Source organism: Numida meleagris, chromosome 3 (assembly GCF_002078875.1).
Source record: "Numida meleagris isolate 19003 breed g44 Domestic line chromosome 3, NumMel1.0, whole genome shotgun sequence".
Classification (NCBI taxonomy): domain Eukaryota; kingdom Metazoa; phylum Chordata; class Aves; order Galliformes; family Numididae; genus Numida; species Numida meleagris.
This window is the reverse complement of record NC_034411.1, coordinates 109,311,294-109,330,369: the sequence shown is the minus strand read 5'-3', so window position 1 is coordinate 109,330,369 and position 19,076 is coordinate 109,311,294. Positions and strand designations below refer to the sequence as shown.

Below are 19,076 nucleotides of genomic sequence, written 5' to 3'. Positions count from 1 at the left end.
AAAGGAAAAGGGGGAAAAAAAGGAAAAGGGGGAAAAAAAGGAAAAGGGGGAAAAAAAGGAAAAGGGGGAAAAAAAGGAAAAGGGGGAAAAAAAGGAAAAGGGGAAAAAAAAGGAAAAGGGGGAAAAAAAGGAAAAGGGGGAAAAAAAGGAAAAGGGGGAAAAAAAGGAAAAGGGGAAAAAAAGGAAAAGGGGAAAAAAAGGAAAAGGGGAAAAAAAGGAGAAAAAAAGGAAAAGGAAAGGGAAAAAAAACAAACAAACCCTGAGTATAAACAAAAATAGAAAAAAAAACCAGAAAAAATAAAGAAAATAAAGAAAAAAATGTCACGAAGCACACAGGTCCTCCTCCCACCTGAAACCCTGAGTTCACCCCAAAGCGGAACCTGTCGCAATTCTGCAATGAGCTGTTCTCCCGAGGCTCTTCTGGAGGAGATGGTTTTGCTGCTCCGAGCGCAGCCGGAGCGGTGATTTGCGTTTGTTTGCGTTCGTGCCCCGCACCTTCGCGCTGAGATACGCGACCCAACGGGGGCTCTGCCCGCTCTGCCCCTCTTTGTTCTTTCCCCTTCTCCAAGAGTGAGGGCCGTAATAACAGGTGTGCTCCGACAGGGACCCAAAATAATACCAGTCGTAAAAAGAGAAGGCTTTGTAAAGAGGGTCGGGGGGACTTTTTCTAGGCAGTCAATTTCATAGCTGATACTTTTGATAACGCGTAACCTCGCTCTGCCCTCCAGCCCCACGGATTAGGGACACGGAAGGGGCCCCGGGAGCTGTAAATCTCTTTCTGCTTGCACCCTACACGACGTGGGCGTTGCGCTGCGCTCCGAATCGCTCAGGCTTTAATTAAAAGTCCATAACGCAAGCTATTCTATATAAGAAGTAAATGGCCCTTGAATTATTAAGATGTAGCGGGGTTAAGCAAACAAACAAAACAAAAAAAGAAAAAAAAAAAAAAAAGGAGAGGTGGAGGGGGAAGGGGGGTGGGGAGGAAAGGGGAGGGAGAATTGAAGTTGTCCTTAATCGTGTTCATTTATGTCATGCAATAGATCTTGCAGATGTTGCCAAATTGCCGGATTTTCACAGGGAGAAATGTAAAGCTTTCTCGAATGCAAAAAAAGTCCATGAGATATCCGTGGTTTTATAAGATAACAAAACCAATATTGCGCCCCATATGCTTCACACCTCCCTTTTCTTTTTTTTTTTTTATTAGACGACTGTATAATTTGTAAGAATTTCATTTCCTCGTCGATTTGGGGGAATAATAATAACAATAATAATAATAAAACTCCCTCCTCCCCCAGTGAATTAATATAAATGGAAATAACAGCAACTCCAGTTTGGAATGACATGATTTATGTACGCGGTTCTTTAATATCCAGTCAATTTGAATAGTGATGTTTTTATATCCACAGTCAGTTGAAGATGCCAATAACAGCGGTATGAACTTATTGGACCAGTCTGTCATTAAAAAAGGTATGGATTATTCCAACGAGCTAGACAAACTTTTACCGCGTGGCAAAACCATCGTGACATATAAATATATATACATATATATTTTATTTCGGGACAATGAATTTATCCGGGAAGGAGGCGGACATGGCAGCGAGATGAATCGCTGATTGGGTCTTTAGGTAGAGCGAAGGGAAAAGGAAAGGAAAAGTTGATTCTTTCCCCCTCCCCCCTTTCCTCCAATCACACAAACGCCCTCAAATGGGGCACCCTACGCTGCCCCCCACCCCCGACACCCCTCGATGGGGATCGCGTGGCTTTATGCTGGGGAGAAGGAGGGGGTTGGCTCCACTTTTGGGCTTCAGTGCATCTCCCAGGCGGGTGAGAGGTGGAGAGGAGAGAAAACAATGCCAGTGGAAAGCAGCTCTGCCTTCCTTCCCCCCACCCCCTTCCCCCCTGCCCATTTTTTAAATCTTTCTACATATGCGCACATGATTTAGTGTAACTGCAGAATCACCCCATACTGTTAAAGGGAATGTGATATTAACAAATGTTTGCAGTCTCTCGTACAGCTGTAAGCAAAATAATTAACTAATTAAACTAATTAAATGTAATTACAATAACTCATTTTGGGCGTAATGCAGCTGCTTAATTTTTTTTACATTTCTCTGACAGTCACTGGAAGATGCTTGGCGATTAGTGTTGCGTTATGCTGATAGACATTAAACAGATCCCACACTGCAAATGTAGGGGAAGCTATCTTTAATTATCTAAGGAGTTTCTATTTCTAGATTCAATTTTAAGTACCAGAGATGAGGCTCAGAAATGCCGGCCCTTATGCTTTACGTTCAGCAGCGCTTATCTCTGGGACCTCATGATTTGTCAAGCGCTCAGAACAGCTACAAATAGTTCAGGGCAGACGATCTTCCAGAACCTAAAGCAAAATAATACGAGTGTTTATTTAAAACGCGTTCAGGGCAGCGTGAGGTCCTTGGGAGTGTTTGTTGTTTCTTATTTCAACCCTCGTGTACTTTTACCACGAGGTTCCAGCCGGTTGAGGGATGAAAACTTGAAGACCGTTTGCGGCCACCGGTTGGAAACGTCGAAGGGAGACAAAGAATCCCTTGCTTAGAGGAAGAGGCGTTAGTTCAGCTTGTGGGTGTTGCGGTCAGGATCTGCAACCTGACGGCTTCTTGGTGGTGTTTTTCCCTCTTTCCCCTCTCTCTCTCTCTTCCCCCTCCTCCCCTCCCCTCCCCACCCCGCTCGCTGCCTCGTACGCGATGTTTTCTCGTGGGCGTTATTTGATTAATTGGTGGCTGATTTGTGGTCGGGCACCTCCTTTTTCACGCTGGGCCGTGCTCGCACTTTCGTCTCGCAGCCTATAACCCCCTCCCAGCCCAAGCCTGCCCTCCCCCCCCCATCCCCCACCCTGCCTGCCCCTCTCCCTTCTGCGGCGGGGGAGGGCAGCAGGAGCGCTCTCCCATTCAGATCCGGATGCGAACCGTGGCACGGATTAGGGACAGGATGGGATGTGCCCAGTGTGCCCCGAGCACAGGAGCCGGGCACGGCGCGGTGCCATAGGGAGAGAGACGCTGAGTTCTACCCGGGTTACACGTGCGCTTTGGAAATCCGATTACTAAAAGGCACCGAGATCCTTCTGCAGCTGTCCTGAAGTCACTGTGGGCACATTTTCTTCCTAATGAAACTTGCCAGCAGAAGGGGACGGTGCGAGCTCGGTTTCTTTTCTGAGCGTGGAGAAGTGGTGCGCTGAGTGTGAGGCAACGTTTGGGGCAGGCAGTGGGGAATAGGGGCCGAAGGAGTGACGCAGGGATGCTTCCATCTGAATTTCACTTTGTTCCCTTCTATTCATGGCTGCGAGAGCGCACTTTGAAGCAAGAATAAGTTATTTAAACTCTGCGAGTGGTTATTGCAGGCAGAGGATGCAAAGCTGTGGGTACGAGCACTCCTCGTGATGCGTATTTGCTAGATAAGCAGCAGAGGGGATCTATTTCGCCAAAACGTAGCTTAGAGACTAAAATGCTTTAATTAAACTGTCGTGAAAAGAATACAACGTGAACTTGAAGCATAAAGTTAATTATTATCACCCAGGCTGCGCGTGCCTCCTTCTTTATGGACTTTGAGGCCTGCAGAGGGAATTATCTATCCATCGACGCAACGGGATTGCCAAAAATGTGAAGGAAATCATAAAGGGATTCATAGGCAGCTATCGATTTATCTCACGTATCGATCCCGTAACAATGGATCCCGCATACGCGGCCTCTTGTTGTGTTTGCTACCCGAGCTTACTTGACATTTCTGAAGTAATTTAGTTAAGAGGAAATGAGTTGTTCCCAGTAGAGAGAGCAAACGAGTGGAGTGAAGGTAGCCAGCGTGATAAATGGCTCTTTCATTTGGAGATCTCCAGAGCTCGTTTAAGGCTAATTTTCTGTATTAGCCCCCTTTGAGCTATTAATGCAATAGGCAGGGACCGTGGCCCCTCATCTCTTAGCTGCCCCATTAGAGCGAGCATTAAGCTCCCAAGCCTGAGCTCTGCTGCGGTGGTGGTGAAATAATGAAAGGTGCTTTTAAAACTCTCCTAATCTAAGCTGGCAGAGGGTGGTTAATACGATTTGAAGGGGGCTGGTCAATGAACAATCAATAAACTAATAATGAGAAGGATGCGGTACATTAACAGTCTAAAACTCCAACAAGACATTAAAAAATCATCGTTAACTCCTAGTCCCATTAAGATTTGGGTGGTGGGAGTGGGAAGGAGGGAGCCAGATAAATCATCAAGATGATGATAATCATCAAGGGAATGAATACCAGATTTAACTCAGCCCCAAGAACTTACAGGCTGCAGGTTTGGAGGCCTTGCCCTCCGTTGCTGTTGCAATGAAGGGCAGCTTTCCCAAGTGTCGGGTCCCCTCGTCATCTGCTCATCCGAAATTCGCTTGGCACGCTCTATGGCAAAATCAGTCGTCGTCGCTCAAATCCCTGCGTGGCCCGAGCGCGGAGTTAATTTTTTGTGACTCTGGGGCACGGCCAGTGACCTTCACGTTATCCCGATGTATTTCTTTACTTTCAGCTAGTTCTGAAGATTGGCCGTACCTTCACATCTGATTTAGCACGAAAGGCCGTTTTAACCCAAACACCTATTCCGCTGTCTCCTTGCAGAGACGCTCTATGAATGGCATTGTTTTAAAGAAACATATGAAAGGAGCTCTCTTAACTTTGTCTTTTTTTTTTTCCCAAGTAACTTTGAGTCGAGCAGAACCAGCTTCCTCCCCACCCCCCTCTTGAAGTGTCCAGCAATAAATGATTAACCGAAAACCACTCCGGACGCAGCCTTCCAGATGATAGATCTGGGAATCCAAGCCTTACTGCAGTGATTTTGCTTCCCCTGCCGCTCTGCTCTGTGCCTTTTCTTGGAGTGCCCACTGAGCCTCGTGATTCCTTTTAATTTAATGCGCAGCAATTTCGGAGGGAATATGTTTCACTTCGAAACGTACTCCTGGCTTCCAGGGGCAAGGGGAGCGGGGAAGAGGAGGAGACGAGAGGAACAAGAGAGAAGGGGACATTCACACTCTCTGTGTTTGCTCATTGAGACTTAAACAATGATTGGGTCTTTAGTGGCAACGGGCAGTCATTGTCCCTCTGTTTGGCGACAAAGGGCGGACCCAATCACCAGGAACAACAAAGCCTTGCTGCTCTGATGGACTTCTTGCTCACTTCACACCCAGTAGGCAGATTAAAGGGTCTGAGGGCTGTCTGACACCTCTTCAGTAATTAGTTCGCCCGTGCTGTTTGCTAATAAGACATACTAATCGCGTCGGATTGTTTCATTAATTGATTGATTGATTGATTGATGCATCGACGATCATATTATTTTGCAGCGTGACTGTGGCGATGTCCATAGCTCGGAGCTTCTTCTTCTTCTTTTTTCTTTTCCCAGCTATTTTCAGGCCACCATTCTATTTATCCGTTCAGTTTGAGTGATGTTGAAATGCCCTTTTAGTGCCATTTACGCTCCAGCGTGCGCATTTTCGCGCGTGTGCGGGGTGCCACCCAACAGAGAACAACCACCACCACCAAAAAAAAAAAAAAAGAAAGAAAAAAAAATCAGAAAAAAAAAGAAAAAATAAAAGAGCCAACCCGTAAGCCTTAATGTATGCACAGAAAATTGTAAACATGTAAAGAACTGAAAGCTTCACGCTGAGTTTCGCCATGCTCCATTTCCCCACCATTTCCTGCTGTCGTTTTAAAGCGATCTCGCTCATCTAGAGATCCCGTTTGCAGGAGCAGTATGCTTATAATTACTAACAAATCAAGCGGCTACTGTTGCTCTCCCGCTTTATTGATAAGCTGAAGAGAAATGGAAGGGGAAGAGATGACAAAGAGGGTGGAATTCACCGCGGGGAGAGAAAGAGAGAGGGAAGAAAGAAAGGAATGGGGGGAGACAGAAACGGGAATGGGGAGAAAAAGAGAGAAAAAGGCGATTTTGGAAGGAGGAATGATGTGAGAGCGGTCACGTTCGTAATTAAATATAGGTTTGGAGTGCAGGGACAACCAGAAGTAAATCAATGGGGAAAAGTTGGAGCGGAGGCCTTGCGGGAATGGTGTGTTCTGTCGGCAAACCACCGCAACCTCCACGTTCTGTTCTCTCTGCCTACCGCCGGAAAGCGATAGCCACGATAAACACCCAGATATGCTATAGATAGCGATAATTCATCCCGTGGCAAACACGGTTTTTTTTGAGGGTGCATTAGGTAATTTACAGAAGATACAGAGTGTAGATAGAACGCCTCTCTCTGAAGCTATGAAATCGCGATAGACATGCTTACACCGCCTGGAAAAGCCTCTGGAATGGGATGGGAGTTATTAAGGCTCCCGACTGCTCGTTGTGTTCACGCAGTACTTTTAGGGGAGGGGGGGGGGGCACCGCTGGGAGCAACGGGGCTCAGCAGAGCAGGGAAGGAGCCTGCCTGCTCAGCGACAGCAATTCGCAGGGGGAAATCAAACTCCCGAGCACGTGAAAATCCATATTTCAGAGGTTAACTAATGCGAGAAGTGCCACGACGGGCGGAGCGGGGTCTCTTTAAGCGTCGCACGGGTACCTCTCTCTTTAGTGAGTTCAGACTAAGATCAGATGGTCGTGGAGTTGCTGCCTCTTGTTTAATTTCTCAGTTCACTGGGCAGTGACCTGATAAAGCGGTCACTAAATATAGCCACGGTAGAGGTGTACCCGAACCACTGAGTCCGTGTGTTTGTCCGGAGGAGGGGAAAAAAAAACAACAAACCCAACCAACCAACCAACCAACCAACACCAGTGATGAAAATCCATTTGGGGTGGCACTGCGTGAATCCAACTCCTTTTTACTTTGTCTTGATGGTGCGCTCGCATGATGCTGCAGAGCACGGTGTGTGACATACACGATATATCTATGTGTAATGGGGAAAAGACAGAGACTCTTTTTGTTTTTTTTTTTTTATATCCAGTACCCCGAAGGAGTCTCCTCCCTATAGAATCAATGGCAACAATCCCATTAAGAGCAAGGGAAGGCCTCTAACTCTCTTATAACTGTTACTGTGCCGATCTCCAGCTCTTTGCGAACGCCTTTATGAGCTGCATAATGTGCCCAACTAAAAATAATAGAGAAATAGGAATCTGTTTCGCTTTCCGATTCCCTGAAGTAAAGCCACTCCAAATAATTTGTTTATACTGGAGACTATATACAAGCAATGCGAATATCTAAAATCGACATGCCTTTTGGTTTTTGGCCGTTATAGAGCTTTTATTGTAGGGGTCTGGTCTGTCGGTAGGAAATGATCTGTAATAAAAACAGTGAAACACGGTTGTGTCTATTCCATACGCTGAGGTTATAAAATTGGCAATTGCCCAGTAGTTAGCACTTGGTAATATATTAGGATACCCGATCTTATTGTTTAGCAACTCCAGACGACTTAAATATCCCCTCAACCCTAATGGTTTGATTCTCCAGATATGTCGCAAATAAACAGGGTTTTTATGGCTAATAGCCGGCATATGCGCACGACAGAGCCCTCTTATTTGCCGGATTGGTTTTGCGATTGATTTGAGTGGGAAACGGGAAGAGGGCGAAGCGGTATCCGCGCTGCGAGAGGGTGTGTAATCAATTAAGTGTTCTCCACCGCAGCGCTCCGCGGTGGCGGAGCTCTCTCCGCGCGTCGCGTTGCGGCGATCCGGAAGGAAGCAGCGGTAGCAGCTGTCAGCTCTTATTAACTCCTGCATAAAACATACCTTAACTACGGTTTGTTATCAATTACTCGCCGAAATGAAACAACTGGGAAAAGGCAGGCGAGGCTCCCTATAAATTAAAGCGATTGGTTGATTGATTAGCGCACCTGCCGTAAATCAGAACAGTTGCGCGCAATGATGAGCGAGCGGCTGAAGTTCATTTGTAAACAACAATCCGCTGTGCGTGGGGGGGGTTCTGGGTTCGGTTTTAGCCCATTTCTTCTTCTTGTTTGTTTCTGAGTGGGTCTGGATGCCATTATGGGGATTTGCTCCTTCTAATCCCCTCCGTCACTCTTAACGCGAGCCCCGTTTCTCAGAGAAATGGGATACGCTGGCCGTGGGCAGAATGAAAAGTTTCTATTTTGGTTTTGTTCGCTTTCTCTTCTTTAATTTTTTGAATCCTTCCTAACTTCCTTGTGCGTAATGCTGTATCCAGACCTCCTTTCTGTAGGGACAGATGAGTTCCCATTGCTTTGAGTACAGCACAGCACGGTTCTGTTGGTGCGTGTCATGATTTAAACCGAGATTTTTTTTTTCTGATGTTCATCTTTTTTTTTTTCTTTTCTTTTTTTTTTATCAGAAGGAAAAAGTTCATTTTGTTTCATAAACCAGACTTAATAAAAACACAAAGCAATAACAGAGCTGTCTTCTGGTTGCTGTATCCTCCAGCCTCCACGCTTATTTAAGACAGCAACTCCCTCAGTGTAGTGAATTTATTCCTGGCTCAGCTTAGAAGTAATGGGAAACATGAGCGAAAGAAGTAATTCTTTTTTTTGCGAAGTGTCAGGTGCTGTCAGCTGTACAAAAACATGGGGGGGGGGGGGGGGGGCTTAGAACCCAAAGTTGCCAAATGCTTCAAACGTGTATTTTATTTCTCAACAATTAAACCCTTCTGAGAGTGTGCTGCATCGCCGTCCTTGTTATTATCACATTCCTTGTTATTCTCCCAAAAACTGGGGGGTGCCCACCCCCTTTAGTTTGCTGTAGAGCTCAAAAGTTCCCTTTCATTTTGCTGTGCTGTGCGTGTTAGGCTGTGATGATTACACCATGCTGTTCGTGCCATGACGGTTTCTCCCCTCCCTCCTTTTTCTTTCCCCAGTTCCGGTTCCTCCAAAATCCGTTACATCTTTGATGATGAATAAAGATGGCTTCCTGGGTGGAATTTCGGTCAACACCGGAGAGGTGTTCTGCTCTGTCCCTGGCCGCTTGTCTTTGCTTAGTTCAACTTCCAAGTACAAAGTAACAGTGGGAGAAGTTCAAAGGCGCCTTTCTCCCCCCGAGTGTCTGAACGCATCCCTGCTAGGAGGAGTGCTGAGAAGGTAAGGGGCTGGGGAGGCCGTGTTACACGGAGGGCAAATGGAAATACTCTGAGATGAATGTATGGGGAGCATACAAAAATTAAGCCCGGTGTAGCTTTTATCAGAGTTTCCCGAAATACAGATCAGCAGATACCTTGGGTAACTTGGCGTTCCATCTGGAGAGGGTTGCTATCGGAATCCCTCACAGTTGGTGCAAATCACCCACTAATGGCCCGGTCAGTGTCGCTGAAAGCCTCTAAGTAGTTGACGTTATTGGTTCTTGTTAACGGAGCGGTAGGGAGTGACCTCCAGGCCTGGATACGAATCCGGCGAGTGGGAGATTGCTCATTCAGCTATCAGCAACAAGAGTCTAAGCTCCGAAGTCATCAGCTGGATGAACACGGAGAAGGGGCTTTATCTCCTTAAAAGCGAATGAAAGACGTAATCGTCAGCGTGACTTCCCTGTAGGAAAGTTGAGCTGAGAACATACACCGACGAGAACAGGGAAGAAGTTATAACGGAGGTACTCCCAAGCCAATGGAAAGCAGGGAGAGGACAAAATATGGCGGACTGGGAAATAAAGAGCGACTTCAGGCAGCCCGTAGATGCATATGAATTAGCCCAGAATAAATTTCAGTTTACGCATAGAAGTTGCAAGTCTTAGAGTAGGGAAGGTCTTGCCAATAAGTAGGCAACACAGCAGGCAGACACGCCGTGTTTGTTTGTTTTCCTGCAATGATTTCCGTGTTGACGTCTAGGAGCTCTGTGTCTGGAGAGGGGTACGATGCCCCGCTCCGTGCAGTCACCCTAAAACACACGTGAGAACGAGGAGCTCCCAAAATAGCTGCCGTTCCACGTGAATGTCTGTAATCAATGCTCAGCTGCGATCTGAGCCAGGGAGAGGAGCAGAGGTTTGCTTGGAGACGGCAACCCGCCTGCCACTGCAAATGGAGCAGGAGGACATCGGAGAGATACGGTGTAGAAAATGTAATTATCAAGGTAAAGAAACCTCATTATAGAGCTTCAGTGGATTACTGGAGATGGCCCGAGCCGTAATCATTGGCTGCTGCTGACTTCAGTTCCTATCTTGAATCTGAATTTTAGACAAGCTTTGGTTCAGGGCAGATGAAATATAGGAAGCTGTTCTCTTGCGGTTCTGCCATGTACTCCCTATTTACTCTGATAGCAAATAGTGGGAGGCCAGTCTGCTTTCCCTGTCGTTACTGGCTTCCCTTCCGTAAGTGTGACTGCTGAGTCTTAAGCGTTTAAGTAAGAACCAAGAAGTTATTGGGACGGACTCCGATCTCAGTGCCAAAATTCTCCCTGATTTCACAGGTGGCAGGGTTCCACCCCTCGAGCTGTACATACCTATAGGTGTGTGAACAATAGCTCCGTATTTCCCACCTATGGCTCGCTTATCCTTTCAGTGTCGTTATCAGTAACCTCCGACAAATATTCACGTCTTCCTTCAGGCACCCAAATCCCCATGTAGAACGCGGTGCCTCCAGGTGAGCATTGCCTCTCCGCACACGTTCACATGGGCACGAAACGGATCCCGAAGTTTCCTAAGTATTTTCCTCCCATTCTGTCTGCCCGCAGACATACACGTTCTCCCTTTGAGCATTTTATTTCTCTCTCTTTTTTTCCCCCTCGTTCTTCTTCTTATTCTGGCTCTTTCCCGGATTAAATGATTATTTATTTCTCCTCTATCTTACTGTCCATCTCCACGCTGTGTCCTAACAGAAGTTAATGCCATACAGTAAGAACTCATTTGCTGTCTAACTCAGAACACTCTGCAGTAATTACTGCTATCTGGCAATATTTGATTTCCCTGGGTAAAAGCGGGAGAAAAGTGGGCTCATCCTCACTCCCACCCCTGGGAGAAATTAAGCAAATAGCAGCAAACTCGGGCACAGACCAACACACCCGAGGTGCTGAACACCGGATGAAAACCCTTTCAGGGCTCCACTGACCGCGCAGACTGAACGTTTCTTCCAGGAGCACTGCTGGGCTTAACCACGATCTTAATCTCTTTGCAATTCTAGAGCCAAATCGAAAAACGGGGGGAGATCTTTGCGAGAAAGGCTAGAAAAAATCGGTTTGAATTTACCAGCCGGCAGGCGTAAGGCTGCAAATGTCACTTTACTCACCTCCCTGGTGGAAGGTAAGCGAGGGTCGCAGCTCCCTTCACACCCCCTGCCCGCTCCCACCTCGGGGCTGACGTTTCGCGAAGCACAAAAGGGCTTTGGGGGATCAGGTGGGAAAGCCTCGCGGAGGTGAAATGCGGGGCGGGTTGGAGGAACGCTTGTCAAGGATCCCGTCCCCGGAGGGGACATTGATTGGGCTTGGTGGCAAGAATGGGGTGTGTGTGTGTATGTGTGTGTGCTTGGGCTGGGCAGTCCCGTTCCTCATTGCTGTTAATTACCGGGCTGCGCTCTCTGACTCCACGTCTGCTCCATCCTCCCGCTAATTCGCTCCTCCCGAGTTTGTTTATGGTTGATGCTCATTGTGGTTGACTCTCATTGAGGAAAAAAAATATATATATTTGGTGAAAGAAATCATCAGTTTAAGACTTTCGGAGCACAGTTTACCTTACGGTGGCTGGAACAGAACAAGGACTCAAGCTATTCCCAAGGAAGCAGAGGGAGAAGTGTGTGTGTGTGTGTGTGTGTGTGTGTGTGTGTGTGTGAAGTTTCACCTCGTTTCGAGTCATAGGAAACCCCGAGTTGGAAGGGACCCATGAGAATCATCGAGTCCAGCTCTTCAGTCAGCTGCTGTCCTTTTGGTGTTCGGCATGTTTTCTTTGATTTACTGTTACTATACTGAAGAGCCAATCTTAAAGCCCCAAATAAGTTTAGGATATGTGTATGTTTACGCTAAGGGAAGCTGGACCTTCTCCAAAAAACATAACCAGAATTGTACGGATGCAATTATGAATTATATGTATCTACGTTACACATACACACCGAGAGGCGTAGAAATAATCCACTTATCTCTTCTGCATATAAGCATGCATAAACATTTGCACTAGATATTAACTTTCCAGCTCTTCTTGGTGGAGTTGTGGCAGCGATAAGCCCTCACCGCATGCAGAGCTGGGGCTGATAGCAACGAGCTCCTCCTGGTAGAGCGCAGGGCTCAGATATGGACATAGAGGTGCTCACTGTAGGGGACGCTGAGCATCTTGGATGCACCGAGGGTGCTGATCCATAGGTGTGCAGGCAGCCGTGCGTGAGAAACTCTACTCCCAGCAAAAGCAAAGCTGGCTTGAAGTCCCCAAAGCCCACGAGGATACGTAGCGATGCTAAAACCCACGTTGAGCGAGTAGGAAGGGGCATGCATCTCTCTCCTGGTTTCCTTGCAAATCAGCAGCGGATTCTCTAGAGAGAGCTTCCTCCTTTTGGAAGAAGCTGCACCTGCTGGAGGTGAAGTTTGCTTGGTGCCAGCAGCCAGGCTCGGGCACTGCTGTCATTGTGCTCTGGTCGACGTCAACCGAGCGTCGCCGGGGGGGATGGGGTGGCCGCGGTGGGGACGCCCCGGGTTGCCCTCACGTTCAATTAAGCGCTTTGTTGATTAGCGAGAAGCTTTGGGAAGCAGAGGTGGTGTTGGAAAGCAACTCCTGATCGTTAAAAAGAACGCGGTCCTGGAGTTATTAGACCTATCTGTTTTGCGTGTTGGAAATCTTCCCCCTGCTCCCTCAGGCGGTGCTTTAAAGGGTTTAACGCTTTATTCTGGAGGAGTTGAGCTGTAATCTGGTGGAATCCCCCTAGAGTCTAAGGGTGCTTTTTTTTTTTTTTTTTTTTTTTTTAAATTACTTTTTCCCCCTCTTCCACCTTTTTTCAACTGCTGTCTCCTTTTCGGGGTATAGAGTGCATCAGTAGGAGTTTGGTGACACGAACCTCTCCACAGGCAAGAAATCAGAAATCAGGCAGTGGAAGCAACAATTATAATTAGAGGAATTACTGTTGTTCACAGAAAAATTTGCCAGCCTTTGATATCCTTCCGTAGGACAAAGAGGAGTTCCTGTTCCTGGTGGTCAGTTAAGAGAGCAGATTAATGAATTTCATCAGGCAAAATAGACTTATTTCCATCATTTTACTGATGTGGCAACAATTGTGATAATGATGTAAGTGCCATGTAGTCCTATAGAAAACTGACATCAAAATGAACATTATGTCCACATCCATAAAATGTTGGAAAATGTTCTGCTGCTGTATTGAAATAGGAATGTATTTGGTGCTCTAAGGGAGGGTTGAGTCCTTCTGTCTTTTGGGACTTGCTTAGTTGCCCCCCCTATTTTTTTGGCCCAGTTCACTTGAATTTGTGTGTGTGTGTATGTGTTCTCTGCCACAACTGCATGGGATCAGCTGCATGTCTATAAGCCATCATCAGTACGTGGCTGCAAAGACAGCTGTAAGTCTTCCCAAAAGTTCCTATTTCCCCCAAAATAGGGTTTATAGAGAGAAAACCTATGTCTGCAGCCTGGCCTTCAGGTGCAGGGGATGCTGATGGGTTTCTTAATGTGACTCCAAGTGCTGCAGTCTCCCAGAGGGAGCAGTGGGCAGCAGCAAAGTGTTGCACGATGCCTTGGCAGCTCGGCCCCAGCCCAGAGGTGTTAATGCCCCTCTCATTCCATCCAGGTGAGGCCGTTCATTTAGCCCGGGATTTTGGGTACATCTGCGAAACGGAGTTCCCAGCCAAGGCTGTTTCTGAATACCTGAACAGACAGCACACAGACCCCAGCGACCTCCACTCCAGGAAAAACATGCTGCTTGCTACAAAGTGAGTGCCAACTTGTCCATCCCTCCCCTGGAAAAATCCCCCGTTACCTTAAACCCTGTGTCTGAGGTCAATTTAAAGGCAGGTGGAGTTTCCAGTCCCAAAATTATAGTGGCCTTGGGGGAAGGAAGGGATGCCCATATTGACGGTGGGTAGGGTAGCTCTTATTGCCTGTGCATCACTCTGCAGTGTGACAGCATTGTCCCTATGGAGGATGCATGTTCCTGACCTCTGGCTACCGTACATTTGTCCCAAGCCATCCTCAGTCCAAAAACCACTATGAGAAGGCAACAAAAAAAAAAAGTGGGTTCCTTCTACACCTGGTCTATCTGTCCCTCCTGCTGCTCGTGCACACCTGTCTGCCTGCTACCAAATTGCAATGTCAAATCCAGATGGTTTAATTAAGAAAACAAAAAAAAAAAAAAAAAAAGGGGGAAAAAGAAGAAAGCAAGAGGGGAAAAATCCAACAAAAACATTATGAACTGTTAATCACTCTCACTTTGGTCTCCCCAACTCATTTGTCTCCATGGGGACTTTGTTGGTGGCTTTGTTGTATGGGATGACTAGCACACAGCTGCATCTCCTAACTGAGAGCTCGGGTCCTCAGTGGTGGGTGCTGTCATTTATCTCTTCTTTGGGGGGGGGGGGGGGAGGGGGTGAGGAATAGGAAAAATAAGGGTAGAAAGCAGCCCAAGGAGCTCTCATTTATTTCATGCTCTGGGACGTGGCTTGCCTCCGATGACAGCGTAATTTAAAGAAATATATGGAGGGTTGAAAAATCATTTGCTCAAATTTGTCCAGATGTTTTTTAGACGTGATTGGAATTTGATTGCCCTTTTCCGCAGGGTCAGAAGATATTAATGTCCCAGAACTTTAATTGCTCACAGACCCTGCTTTGCTCTTTGAAGATGTAAAATGTTGCACTCATTACTGTTTGTTCTCCAAATTCAAAGTTTCCTCTCTTGCACTTTCTTAATGGTTAATACACATAGAAGTAGACCTTTATCTTTCTCCACCCTCTGAAACCTTTAACCCACCGGGAATTTCAGAGAATTTCAGGCGATGAGAGCTGAATGCCTTTTTTAAGTGTTTCTTTTTCATATATATTTTTTTCCTTTTATGTCTTTTTTTTTTTCCTTTCATTCCATACATTTTTTTTTTTTTCCTCCAGTCCCTGGGTAGGCATCTGCTCAAAGAAATTAGTCCATTGGAATCCCCCCAGCTCTAACGTTCCTGTGTGGCCTTGGCACCTGTTGACTTGAAGGCCTTCTGGACTAGAGCAATGCGAAAGATAGAAGGGGGGAAATCATATTAAAAATAATAATAATAATCAAATCTCGTTTTCAAAAGTGTGGGGAAAAAAAACAAACAAACAAGGGCCAGATGTTTATTCTGATGCTTTAGTTGGTCTTTCTCTCCCCAGAACAAAATAGAAAGTGCTAGTTTTGATAAACCAGACGGAGCTCTAGAATACAAAACTTTCTCAACAATAGCCCAAGCGTAGGCCAAACAATCTCAAAGAAAGTTCAATTTATCCCTTTCTCCACATCCCTGTGCCACTCAGGAGCCCAGGAACAACACTGCTGGGAGTTACTCTGTGCCATGGTCCAGATGAGTGGTTGGCAGACACATGGTGTGTCTCCCATTCAGCTTGGTCATTTTTGGGTGCACCAAGCAGGGCTGGATTTTCACAGTGCTTTGGAGACATCCTTGTGATTGCAGGAGAGATTTGTATCTCTGAACCTGATGTTATCCTGTAGTTCCAGAAACCTGTTTCCTAAAGAGCATCACCCTAGGCATGGATCATAAGCATTGGTTGGACTTGATGATCTTGAAGGTCTTCTCCAACCTAAGCAATTCTGTGATTCTATGATCATCCTAGGATGGTCCTCAAGTGCTGGTGGAAGAATCATAGAATGGTTTGAGTGGGACGGGACCCTTCAAGGCCATCTGTCCAACTCCTTGCACTGAGCAGAGACACCCACAGCTCCATCAGTGCTCAGAGCCCCATCCAGCCTGACCTTGGCTGTCTGCAGGGATGGGGCACCACCGCCTCTCTGGGCAACTTGTGCCAGTGTGTCACCACCCTAATCACAGAATAACAGGTTCTATGGAAATCCTAAGGGAAGGGCAAAAAATGATCCATCCTGTGGTCTGGGATCAGCTTTGGCCTGAACTTGCTCCTTCATGCAACCTTGGCTGTCTCAGAGAACCATGTCAAGAGTGGGATGAGTCTAACCATCGCTTTTCTCCCCCTTTCTCTCTTTTCCTCTCTTTCTTTGCCTATCTCTCTTCCATTCAGGCAACTTTGTAAAGAATTTACAGATCTCTTGGCCCAGGACAGGACACCCATTGGAAACAGCCGGCCCACCCCTATTTTGGAACCAGGCATTCAGAGCTGCTTGACTCACTTCAGCCTCATCACTCACGGCTTTGGGGCTCCCGCTATCTGCGCCGCCCTCACGGCCCTCCAAAACTACCTGACTGAAGCTCTCAAAGGCATGGACAAGATGTTCTTGAACAACAACACTGCTAACAGGCACACATCTGGCGAAGGACCAGGTAGTAAAACTGGAGACAAGGAAGAGAAACACAGAAAATGAGAGGAAAAAAAAAAAAAAAAGGAAAGGAAAAGAGGAAAAAAAAAGTTAAATAAAAGGAGAAAAGAGAGAGAGAGATAATCTTTTAAAACAAAACCGTCTTAATTTTAGCTTTAAAAATATTGGATTGGGCTTTGGAAGAATTCTATTAGGTAGGACAAAATAATAATAATAAAAATAATAATAATAATAAAAGAAAGACGATAATTTAAGATCAGAGGAGCACAATGGCGCAAGACCAGTGGTTCAGAGTCTCTTGCCAGGAACATGTGAAGACAACCACCAGGATTTTTTTTTTTTCCCACTTCTGTTCTTTCACATTTTTTAAATAATGATTTGGGGAGGGGGAGGAGTCTAATAATAATTAATAATAATAATAAAAGAAAGAAATGAATAACTTATTGGAAGAAATCGGAGAAACATTTTTGGTGTCAGTGCTTTGATTTCTTGAGATGCACGGTCTGTCTTACTCTGATTTGATTTGATTTATTTTTTTTAATGACGTCCTGTCTCCACCTTAGATAAAATGATCTTCCAGAGTGTTCCTTTCTGAGCAACCCATCGCCTTGTTCCCTGCTCTTCCCATCCCATCTCATCTCACCCCCTTGGCTCTGTCTAGACTAGGAAAGGAGGGCAGGCAATGCCTGGGCTACCCAGACCTCTCCCAGAGACATCACCATCAGCCACTCGTGGCTGTGTCTTTGCTTAATGGCATTAGATGGGACACTTCGAGTCATGGTAGCTCAATCGAATTAGCTCGCTCTAGTTTTTAACAATTTCATTATTATTTTTTTCCTGGTCTAGACAGACTCTCTGTTTAGATTGCCAACGTTTACAGGTGTGTATGAGTGCGTGTGTGCGTATGTGTGTGCATATGCGTATGCAGGCACATAACTCGGTAGGGGTGTGTGTGTGTGTGCTATGTATGTTTGTATATATATATATGTATATATCTGGATGTATACATATATATATTTAATATGTGTGCATTAACCACACATATTCATGCATGCAAACATACTTTTGTAATTTAGTCCAACGCCTTGTCTACAGTGGGTTGCAAAATTTGAAAGTAAGGTCTGGTACAATGTCAGTGCTATCTGATTTCTTAATTTCTGAGATCTCCTCTTTCTCTAGGGATTTTTATATTCCTAACTATGCCAATGTTTCAGTCCTTAATTTCCATGAGTAGGGTGTGTGTGAGAGATATCTTTCCCCATTTTTAAAGAATTGTTAACAACAACAACAAAAAAAATGAGTGATATGAGTATGTAATTCTTTCTCAGGAGTATGCACTATTTTATTTTCTTCTGTTTCCTAAAGCTTTGCCCGCTTGGCTTATGAGCTTCTTCAAAGAGGACTAGAGATCCCTACACAATATATCAGGTACAGAGAAAAAAAATCCACAATTCTGATATTCTGATACTTTTTTTTCTTTTTTCAAATCAAAGCCAGTTGTTTCAGAATTCCGTAGGTGCACTTCTTTAAAGAAGCTCAAAGGGAATAATTGGAAGGAGATAAAACTATGAGTTGAAATCGAGGTGTGATACTGCAAAGAAAATAAGAGCTGTGTTGAATGTTACCGCGCTTGCTTGGCACTGGGGCTTTGTATCAGGGAGGAAAGGGCTGCCATGTGAGCTGGCTCCTCGTGATGGGAGCGGGGAGGGTTTGCCAGGGAATATCCTGGTTTCTCATCTCAGTCTGATGAAATCTGCTTCTCTTAGAAAGCTTTTCAGAAATGTCTTGTGACACTCTCGCTTTGGAATGAGTCGGTGTGGTAGGGGGAAATCTGTTGAACTCCAGTGTTTTTCTCAGTGGTTTGGTGTGTGACAGGATGTCTTATGCATATGATTTGGGAGGGGTGGGAGAAGTCTGATTTCTTCTTCTTTTTTTTTTTTTTAGCATACTTTTTCTGTCTTATATGGTAAAAAATAATGCTAAAGCGTGTTTGGATTCTGCCCTACTGTAACTGCATGTATTTCTCAGTGGAGCAGGATTCATGCACTAATGCATCTTTTTGCTTGTGTCAGAATAGTTTCTGGGTATGTGTGGGGTAAAGCCTGGCTCTCCTGGAGTTGATGGCAAAAATCCAGTGAGGCCAGGGCCTCCCCTGGCATCTGTGTTAGATTTGCAGTGCCCAGTGCCACCAAGCTGAGCAGGCACAGCTGATTCCCAAAGAGTGGGCAAGAGAAGCCATAACCTTGGTTTAGGTCCTAAATATCTTCCAGAGAGGATGGTGGAGAGAAATAATTCAGCAATACTCTCCTCCCCAACCTCCAACAAAATATTCTTGAAGCAAAACAAATGAAACTCCTGATTTTTACCAATAACGCCCCTAAGCTACCTGAGATAAGACAGCAAGAGAAAGTCTTGACTTACATCTCCAATGAGTTGGACATGTGGCAACAGAAGCCCGGGGACTGTCCTGCCTTGCTCAGCCCCAGGGAGCACCCAGCCTTCATGAAATGCTCCTCATCCATGCAGCTTGGTCTCTGTGGGGCAGAGTGCTGGGGGCATTCTCATGTGAGGAGAATGGGAAATTGAGGCAGGTGGGTTGCTGGGATGAGCTGGGAATGGCCTTCAGCCATGGGAGCCAGCAGTGGGTTTGGCAGTTGGCAGATCCCTGCAGATGTCTCCAGAGGAGATGTAGATCCTTGCACAACATAGATCTCATGGAAC

The 19,076-nt window shown here is 45.9% G+C and overlaps 1 protein-coding gene across 2 annotated transcripts in view; it reads left to right on the top strand.

Annotated features, from left to right (window-relative positions):
• The window catches only part of TFAP2B (transcription factor AP-2 beta), a 37,858-nt gene extending 21,433 nt beyond the window's left edge, over window positions 1-16,425 (top strand). For both annotated transcript variants that reach the window (XM_021391519.1, XM_021391518.1), the window contains 5 exons: window positions 1,407-1,467; window positions 8,820-9,039; window positions 11,064-11,182; window positions 13,659-13,800; window positions 16,100-16,425. In XM_021391519.1, the coding sequence (XP_021247194.1) occupies window positions 1,407-1,467; window positions 8,820-9,039; window positions 11,064-11,182; window positions 13,659-13,800; window positions 16,100-16,400 (843 nt within the window). In that variant the 3' untranslated portion in view covers window positions 16,401-16,425. The remainder of the gene's footprint in view (window positions 1-1,406; window positions 1,468-8,819; window positions 9,040-11,063; window positions 11,183-13,658; window positions 13,801-16,099) is intronic.